The sequence below is a fragment of the Elephas maximus genome, chromosome X (assembly GCF_024166365.1).
Source record: "Elephas maximus indicus isolate mEleMax1 chromosome X, mEleMax1 primary haplotype, whole genome shotgun sequence".
Lineage (NCBI taxonomy): Eukaryota > Metazoa > Chordata > Mammalia > Proboscidea > Elephantidae > Elephas > Elephas maximus.
The window spans coordinates 42,281,082-42,291,346 of NC_064846.1; the positions used below are offsets into that span (position 1 = coordinate 42,281,082).

Genomic DNA, 10,265 nt, shown 5'->3' on the forward strand with positions numbered 1-10,265 from the left:
GGATATACTGAAATAAAGAAAAGGAGAAGCTTAAGACAGCCTGCAGATTTCTAACCTCAATAAATGGGAAATGGGGAGACATGTTACTTAGAATAATATCTTGCACCTAGATAGCACTATACTAATAGTTAGTAGTAGTAGTTCTAGTTAAAATGGTGATTAAATTTTGTTTCCAGCAATTTAATAAAAGTATCAAAATATGAATAAACAGCACATATTTTTTTTATACTTTACTAGTAGAGATTTTATATGTTCAAGGAAAACTAAACATGTGTTTGAAATATTTTTCAGTATAAATCATCAAGGAAGAGTTCAAGTGGCAATGAAAATGATGAGGTGAGAAAAGAGGGTAATGGCAATTACTTGAAATGTTTCCTTTTCATGTGTAACTGAATTAATCAGTACAAAATGCAATCCATATTTCAGTTTCTTTGCCATTTGTTTAATGCATGAGGTTTCTCTAATAAAAACTTTGAGCATCATCATATAATTTTCAATTTAATCATGTCCCTTAAATATGTCCTTAAGAGCAAAATTTTTAATAGTTTTGGAATTTTATTATCATTCATCTTAGTCCTGTAATCCATTAATATGAATTTGTTTTATTTGACCGTCTTTTATCTTCTTGAAGCAACTTGGTGGCCAGCGAGAATTTTTCTAGGAATTTATTAATCTCTTTCCATAAACTCTGTGTACTATTTTAAAATTTAAAGTTAGATTTCTAACTTTTCCTACCACACCATTTCATGCTGCATACTAGCATTTATTGAGATGATAACATTCTTTTCACCATGAATAATTAGATTTATGTATATTTGGTTGGGGGTATTAATTTGATGTTGCGTATTAGGCAGTGCTTCTGAAAACTCCTTTATTTTTAGGACGTGGAATCACACAGGGAATAATAATGAATAGAGCCAAACAATTTCTTCCCCAGCCTAGATGACCATTCTTCTCTCCATGGCCTGTCTAGTAGTACTTACTGGGATAAATAATAGGCAGTTATGCCAACAGTTAACCTTATCTATTCGCTGTTAATATCTATGATTATGCCTGAATGCCATTGTTTTGTGTGGGTACATTTGGTAGTATTTACACATGTAAATGAACATAATCAATTCCCAAATCTCAATTTATCCCTTAATATTGTGTTTTTTGTTTTTTTTTTTATTGTTGTTCCCTAGGGCATGGTCCATTTTATGGCTTCTCGGGTGACTGTATCAGCTCTTCAGGCTTCAAAGAATAACACCTTTGTACTTGCCGATGCCTCTTAAATTAATGCGTATAGTCCAGAATTTTCCCCTGAGCTTCAGACTCTTGTAATCTTGTATCCATTTTCCTACCTGCTTAGAATCTCTTACTGAATATATCCATTGTTGGTATCTAATGGTTGGTGCAGATTCTCAATCTTGCCTGCACATTAAAATTAACTGGTGAGCTTTAAAAAATAGTGTTGCCTGGGTCTCACTCCCAGATATTCTAATTTAATGGCCTGGGCAGCGAAATTTTTAGAAGTTTCCCATGTAAGTTTAATGTGCAGCCAAGGTTGAGAACTACTGAATTAGTGGTATCATCATCCACCATTCCGCTAGAGCAGGGGTTGACAAACTACAGTTCATGGGCCAAGTGTGATCCATCACCTGGGTTTGTAAAGTTTTATTGGAAAGCGGCCACACCCATTTGTCTATGGCTGCTTTTGTGCTGCAGTGGCAGAATTGAGTAGTTGCCACAGTGACCTTTTATCACCCACAAAGCTTAAAATATTTACGGTCTGGCCTTTTACAGAAAAGGTTTGCCAACTTCTGAGCTAGAGGTTCAGCTTGACCTCTCTGCCCTCCCCCACCCCATTCCCATTTTATTACTGTTGGACTCAAAATCTAATAAGTCACCAAAATCTACTGGTAGGTACCGAAATATTTTAAATCCATTCCGCACTTTCATTTCTACTATTTCTGACTGGCACAGACCCTGATCATTTCTTGCCTGACCTACTGCTGTAGCTTCCTTGCTTCTCTCTCTGTCTTCAGTCTATTCTCATTGCAGCCGAAATGATTGTTTCAGAGGACACAGATAAGATCAGGCCATTTCCTTGTTTAGAAACCCTCAGTGTCTCCCCATCACTTAGTGGGTAAATCCTAGATTCTTCTTGATGAAGCCCCTGCGTAACCATATCAGCCTCATCTCACAACTTGACCATCCTTTACAGAAGTGGTCAAAGGTTTTCTGTACTCATCCTTCTGTTTATTGTTTCTATGACTTTGTTCCTGTTGTACTCTCATCTGGGAGTGTAATTCCTTTCCTTTTTCTTCTGGTAAACATTTACTGAACCTTTATTAGTTGACTCAGTTTTTACTTTCTCAGGAAATCATCCTTAATTGCCTTTCTCTACCACCAGCTCCCGTTCCCCTAAGTGCCCCTTATCTGTGCTTGTGATATGCTATGCATAGCTCTATGTCGTACTGAGAATGTTATATTACCTGTATATATGTATCTATTTTCCGTCTAGACTGAGAGATCCTGGGGTGCATATTTTACCAAACTTCAGTACTTTGAATGTCTAGCACAGTGCCTGACATATAATAGCTATTCAATAAACACTTGTTTATTATACATACCATCTTATGTGTATAATTTGTTTTTAATCCATTCATTATACATGGAAAATACCATCTTTCACATTTAACCTTGCGTATACACACATATGGTGTGTGTATTAAAAAATGGTGTGTGTATACGCAAGGTTAAATGATAAGATGTTTGTATTTGGTAGTCAGAACCCGAAACTGAAAAACCCATTGCCATCGAGTCAATTGCGACTCAAAGTGATCCTAAAGGACAGAGTAGAACTGCCCCATAGGGTTTCCAAGGAGCACCTGGTGGATTGGAACTGCCGACCTTTTGGTTAGCAGCCGTAGCTCTTAAGCACTGCGCCACCAGGGTTTCTGTCAGTAGAACAGTCATTTAAAAATCATGGACCATGTAGCATTGTTTTATGCAATGAAATTCTTTGCAATTATATCGAAGCCTATATTAGATACACAGAATTTTCCAGGTGAATTTCTTATTTGCGGTGATGGAGTTTTTGCATGCGTCCATAAACATGTCTCAGATTTTGACACATCATTGCTATTTCTCATCACGATTAATCTAAACCCATGGATCCTTTTTAAAGAAAATTGAAAAAGTTTTTCATTTGTAATATTTAAAAGAAATACATATACGGGAAAATATTTGATGTGAGTAGATCAGCACTTCTCAAACTTTAAAGTACTTAAACCACATGGGGATCTTCTTGAAACACAGATTCTGATTCTGTAGGTCTTGGGTGGGGCCTGAGATTCTGCATTCCTAACAAGTGCTCAGGAAGTGCTGATACCGATGGTTCACAGATCACAGGTTGAGTAGCAAGGTGGTGGTGGTGTATTTCAGATTCTTCCTTGAATAATTGATCAAAACAATTTTCTATTTTCTGTGTTTAAATCATCATTCATATTTTAATTTCATCTTTCATCTTTTTATCTTTATATTTTAGCATGACAGTGATAATGCTAATATGTCACCACAATCTCCAGTATCATCTGAGGTACAAGTTCTGTTTTTATATGTACGTGTATGTGGGTTTCTTCTTCCTTGTCTCCTCTCTAACCTCATCTTTTTTTTGGTTTGTTTTTGTTTTGGACAATGTAATTCATTTACCCATATTTGTAAAATCATGGTATGTTAGTTTGTACAAACCTTCTAGTTTATAAAAATCCTAAGGACACAATCTTTTTGTACAAATATGCATAATAAATACTACTCGTTTCTTTAGGAATTACTCATTAGAAAATGCATATTGATCACAGAAAAAGAGTTCCCTTTATAAAATGCATGTTTTCTGATTCATCCATATTTTGAAATAAATGATAGATTTTAAGAACAACTGTTAAATTTTCATTCAAAAAATGTAATTCAGCATTGTGCAATGGCCTTTGGTTTTTCTTGTAACCAATTCGGCATGAAAGCAATGCGAAAGAAATTTCCTTTTTCCACGAGAAACATCCCTGTGGTGGGTTGTTCCTATCGACAAGAGGGTACACATTTTATGGATTTTTGGCTTTGGGGGGAGCATGGGGAGAAGGTAGTATATGAAAGCTACGTTTTGTGACATCTCAACCAAAAGGTCCAGTGCTTTGAATGGCTAGTAGCTCTAATTTAGTTAACGAACGTACTACTTTACAATAAGAGATAAATTTAAAATATTCTAAACAGTATTGTTACTACTTTAGATTATTTAGTATTCTGAAGTGTATTTGGCATTAGTAAATAAATGATTATGCATTTATTTAGTGAATTCAGGTCTTTGTTTAAATGTTTGGTTGATCAAAATTCGCTTTATAACTTTGGTTAAATAGATAGTATTTGATTATATCTGGGGGTTGCTACTTTTTTAAAAAGCCAGGATTATTTTATATTGTTTTGGGTGAATTGCTTTGGTTAATGTCATTAATAAAACTTTTTAAGTTCTCGTAGAAAATAATTTAAATTAGGATATCCTAAAGATTAATCTGTCACATGCTTTTATAAATCCTTAATTTTACTTTCAGTTATAACAATTATTTATTTGCCTAGTTGCTTTATGATTTAATTATGCTCACAGCTGAGAGTACTAATGCCAGTTTTATTAAGTAAATATTGGTTTTATAATACATTTTGCTTGGCATTTGGCATAAGTGAAATTTTAGTCTAGGAACTGATAATACTTGAACCAAAATAATGAAGACATACCGTGAATCGTGTAGTTGGATAGGGTAGTGAGCATGTGTTTTGGTAGCTGGTCAACTTGAACTGCATATCACATATTAATTAACAGAAGAATCAGAAAATCAACAGAAATTTGATTACTTCAGTTTCATCTGGAAGAGGAAACTGGTAAAAACAATTAGTATGGTGCTTTGCAATTAACAAAGTGCTTGCCTGCACACTTGAACCTAAAACTAGTTCCTCATCATTTTGTAGCTAAAGAGACTGTTAACTTTCCCAAAGACCCTAGTCAGGAAATAGCAGAGAAGTGACTGAAGCCTAACCAAAACCCAAAACCAAACCCATTGCCATCGAGTCAATTTTCGATTCATAGTGACCCTATAGGACAGAGTAGAACTGCCCCATAGGGTTTCCAAGGCTGTAATCTTGATGGAAACAGACTACCACATCTCTCTCTGTGGAGCGGCTGGTGGCTTTGAACCTCTGACCTTTCAGTTAACAGCTAAGCACTTAACCACTGCGGCACCAGAGCTCCTTCAGGCCCTACCTATTTCACAGAGTTGTTGCACAGTTTAAATAAGATGCTCCTGAGATTGCATCATTTTACCACCTTGCTGTTTACAAAGTGCTTTCATTTAGTTTTCTCTTTAAGCTTCGCAACAACCCCATTTTAAAGATGAAAAAAACAGTCACACAGAAATTAAATATTTTGCCCAAGACTTAAACCTAAACTTTGTCTCCAAGTTCAGTTTTTTTTTTTAATATATCACCATTCTTGCCACAGCCCATCATTCAGTGTGAAAACACTTCGAAGCAAAATGCATTCAAATAGAAGAGAATAATTTGTCATCTGTCACTCTGCAGCCTGTGTTACTACTATGAATATGTAGATTTGCCTCAAATTATCCACTAAGTGGCGCATAAATGTTGCTGAATTCATTTTTCATTGAAGCTTACTTAATTTTTTGGGAGACTTCCGTTTGTCTTTCAGAAAAGCGTATTTTATATACTTCAGTAGTCCTTTCTTTTTCATGTTCCTTATACTATGCTCGATGGCAGTGGGTGGGTATACTAAGAGAGACCTGTAGTCAAGTGAATTAACAAATATTTATTGACTATTTAAGATAGAAATGTGTCAGCTTGAATCAAAATGCAAGCTACCTTTTTCTCCTAATCATGGAAATAATAAGTACTTCTCAAAATTGAAGTGAATAAAGAATAACTTCCTTGATTGATTTGAAAATAAAAAGAGATTTTATTTTCTGTTTTTAGGAGTATGACAGAACTGACAGTTTCTCACATGGTCCCTTTGGTTTGAAGCCTAGATCAGGTAAATATATATTCTCTAAATAAAACTTTTTGTTTAGGTAATGAAACCTGTTTCCCAGTTAAATGGGATTGATTTCATAGTTTTAAGTACACAAGGATTCTTTCCCCTCTCGAAAAAAATAATTTTCTCTTAACCCGATTTGTCTTTCCAATTCCCATTCCCCATTTCTTTCTTCCTCTTTACCTTCAAGCTCCTGAAACCTCAGGTTTTTGTTTAGATATACAGCAGTCTTATTTCTACTGTATCGTGACTGCTCTTAGAGTGACCACCCTGCCAGCAGACCAAATACTGTTTGAAATTATAACACTCCATTATATTGTGGTTTTAAAAAGGGATCTTTTTGCATTCGGCGAGCCCAAAGGAAAATGGATCCATGTTACTTGGCAAAGTATTGAATTATAGTTTTTATTCCTGAATAACTGTATTGACCTTCAAGAATAATTTCCTTTTTCTTAGAGAGAGTGGAGGGAAGGAGTGTGCTGTCTCATTAGGGAGAGAGCAATTAGTAGTATATAGCAAGGTGTATATAAATTTTTGTATGAGAGACTGACTTGGTTTGTAAACTTCCGTTTAAAGCACAATAAAAAAAAGAATAATTTCCTTTTTCATTAAAGATAATAAAAGGCTGAGTTATGTTCAATAATCATTTTTAATCTAGGTCATAATTTTCTAATAGTGTATGTTTAAGAACATATATAGGTGGTGGAAACTGTTACGGCTTTTCTTCCCTATTGCTTTCAGTTATTCAGATGAGTTCAAATATATTCTTGTAAAAATATTTTAGAATGCCTCAGTAAGTAATAGTGTTTTATGTAGTTTCTACTGCTTCTTTTTATCGTGCTTCTTTCCCCATTGATGGTTGCTCCATGAGTAGCTTTGTAATAAGTTAGGAAATGTCTGTTTTTATAGCTTTTAGTCGCTCATCCCGCCAGGAATATGGGGCATCAGATCCTGGATTTACAATGAGAAGAAAGATGGAGCATTTACGGGAAGAACGAGAGCAAATACGACAACTTCGAAATGTAAGTCAGTTTGACCTTACCTGTTTGCTTTGCCAGAAATGAGTTTAACTTGGAAAATTAATAAGGTGTATGGGTTTTATTTTCAATGTTCTTTAATATTTTTGGATGATATCCTAGTTAATAATATAAATATACGTGTTTAGATAGAAAATCTGTGATTTATGCCCATTTTCTTTATAGAATCTTGAGTCCAGGTTAAAAGTAATTTTGCCTGATGACATTGGAGCTGCACTGATGGATGGGGTTGTTCTTTGCCATTTAGCCAATCATATAAGGCCACGATCTGTAGCTAGTATTCATGTACCATCACCAGCAGTGGTAAGTTTTCTGTACAATTCATAAGTTTTCTAAAGGAAGATACAGCTTCTTAGAGCTGTTTTTAAATAGTAAACTCAATTAATTCAACTTTTAGTTTCAAATGGTATCTATATATAAATGCCTGAAAATATATTTTTTCCCTTACTTTATAGCCTAAACTGAGCATGGCAAAATGTCGAAGAAATGTAGAAAATTTCCTTGATGCTTGCAAAAAGTTGGGCGTCTCACAGGTAATTGTGATTTATCTCATAAAATGGTCATTAAAATATTAACTTAATGCATGCAAACTGGGATTCTTCTTTTTCACAATAGGAATGGGTAATGTTTTCTGAACATGGAAATGAATACCTTCCCTTGGTACCTTCTACTAAATTCTAGCTTTAACTGCAGTGGCTGTGTAATATTAAGCTGCTTTTATCAAACAGTTATATTTCTTTCTAATCATGCACATGATTGATTAAACATAGCTTAGTGACCATATTACAACTTGGTTCTGATGCCATTGTTACTGTCATTTTTCCTGCTGGATGATATTTCTACTCTTCTGTAAATGCATGAAGAGATTGCGATTGAAAGATTTGTATTCAGTTCAAACAGTGATTTAAACTTTACTTACAATGTCAAAGTGGAAATTTTAGTAACATATTATAATATCTACATGGGACAAACTTAGAAATTTGTAGGAATTGGGTTATGTTTCATGTAATAATTGCAGTACTATAAAATTAAGGATTCAAGCAATATGATAAATGTATAATGAACGTGTGTAATCAAAATATTGCTCTTTTTGAAATCACTATAAACCTAACCTCAACATGTCAGACTATTGAGAGGACACTTAACTGTTAGCAGATTACAGTTAAGTTGTGCTTATTAGGCTCTCTTTTGAAGAGTATAATAATATGGCCTCTAGATTCCACTTTCACCTCTTTCCTCAGTGATTACGTATAATTTATTGTATTGAGAGTCTGATGAATTACTGCGTAATTTTGGAAACTACATGCTGTTCTCTCTCTTCTCTGTGCTTGACAAGAAGAGCCCTGGTGGTGCAATGGTTAAGTGCTTGGCTGCTAATCAAAAGGTTGGCAGTTTGAACCTACCAGCTGCTCTGCGGGTCACCATGAGTCACAATCGGCTCCATGACACACAACAACATGCTTGACAATATGATGTTTTAAAAGTTTAATCCTTAAAAATCGTATGTTCTTTTTTATACTCTTACTCTCTTAGAAAATAGAAGAATGAGGAAGGTTTTTTTGCTATTACCACTTTATATGTTTTCCCATTTTTGTTTTTAGAATTTTGTTTTTAGATTCAGTGTTTTCCAGAATTCAGAACTGGTAAAAGTTAGTCAGTTTTCTCTTATTTAATTTTTTTTTTTGTTCCTTTTAGGATTTTTTTTTCTTTTTTTTAACAGCTTTATTGAGCTATAATTGACACACAATAAAGTGCACATAAAGTGTACAATTTGATATGTTTGGACATACGTATACACCGTGAAATAATCACAGCAGTCAGGATAGTGAACATGTCCATTATCCCTAAAAGTTTCATCCTGTCACATTGTAGTCCTTTCCTCCCCAGGCAATCACTAATCTGTTTCCTGTCATTCTGAATTAGTTTGCATTTTCTAGAGTTTTGTATAAATAGAATCATACAATATATACAATTTTTGTGGCTTCTTTCACTCAGCGTGGTTACTTCAAGAGTCATCCATGTTGTTGCATGTATAAATAGTTTATTCTTATGTATAAATCTGTTAGTTGGTCCATTGACCTGTTTCCATTACTGGGGACTACTTCAGATAAAGCTGCTGTGAACATTTGTGTGCAAGTCTTTGTATGGCTATATATGCTTTTGTTAATCTTGGGTAGATAACTAGCAGCTGAATGGCTGGAATTTACGGTAGATGTATGTTTAACTTTTTTAAGACAGTGTAAAAGTGGTTTCCAAACCGTTGTGCCATTGTACATCTCACCAGCAGTGTAGGAAAGTTCTAGATCCTCCACATCCTCAAGATTTGCTATGGTTAGACGTAAAGTGAGGAGGGGATGGAAGCGGCAGCATTTCGGACAAGGCCAATCTCTATAATCCTTTTCTTAACTTAAACTAAGAATCTAAACACATTTTAAATTAGAATATTTATCAGAGAAAATACAGAATTATGTCATTTTTACTTGAAGTTTTACCAAAACTATATTTTCAAAATCTGGTTCTGACCTATTTATTCATACTGGACTTTTGCTGCATTTAGGTTTTTTACTGTGCAATTGAAAAATGAATGCTCCTGCATCATGTTTTGTTTTTCAGGAAAGACTCTGTTTACCTCATCATATTTTGGAAGAACGAGGTCTGGTGAAAGTTGGTGTCACAGTTCAGGCTCTTCTTGAATTACCTACAACCAAGGCATCTCAGCTATCTACGGCTTGATATAACATTTTAAAATCAAGAGTGTATAGTTTCATTTATCTGAAGTGATTTCAAATATCTCAACTTCATGAATAAGAATGTCCAATCAAAAATAATTTTAAAATCAAGCCATAGGGTATAAACAATTATATGTAAAACATCAAAATTAAACTTTGAATTGCCCCAATTGTTTTTGAGAGGGAAACTGGATTAATTTAATAAGAGTTTTTGATATATTCAAATTCTCTTTTTCTGGAATCAGTTGATAACATTGATTATTTTTTAAAAAGCAGAATGATACTAAATTGAAAAAGTGATTTCAATTTAATAATCATATTAGGTTTACTTTTTCTTTTTTTACATCATACCAGTAAATATCTGGATAAGGAAATACATTTTTTACTGATTTAAATCAATTCTATGTTTGAATTCTTTAATACACT

General features: G+C 34.1%; 1 protein-coding gene and 1 non-coding gene across 3 annotated transcripts in view; both read left to right on the plus strand.

Annotated features, from left to right (window-relative positions):
- Positions 1-10,026, plus strand: part of LRCH2 (leucine rich repeats and calponin homology domain containing 2) — a 103,567-nt gene extending 93,541 nt beyond the window's left edge. Inside the window, exons 15-21 of one of the 2 annotated variants that reach the window (XM_049872217.1) lie at positions 292-336; positions 3,533-3,604; positions 6,016-6,073; positions 6,983-7,095; positions 7,276-7,413; positions 7,566-7,643; positions 9,724-10,026. In XM_049872217.1, the coding sequence (XP_049728174.1) occupies positions 292-336; positions 3,533-3,604; positions 6,016-6,073; positions 6,983-7,095; positions 7,276-7,413; positions 7,566-7,643; positions 9,724-9,843 (624 nt within the window). In that variant the 3' untranslated portion in view covers positions 9,844-10,026. The remainder of the gene's footprint in view (positions 1-291; positions 337-3,532; positions 3,605-6,015; positions 6,074-6,982; positions 7,096-7,275; positions 7,414-7,565; positions 7,644-9,723) is intronic. The other variant, XM_049872218.1, reaches the window with a different exon arrangement.
- On the plus strand, positions 3,953-4,081 carry LOC126069770 (small nucleolar RNA SNORA35). The gene has a single exon (XR_007516042.1). It is a non-coding gene; the product is annotated as a small nucleolar RNA SNORA35 (small nucleolar RNA).
- Positions 10,027-10,265: the final 239 nt, after the last annotated feature.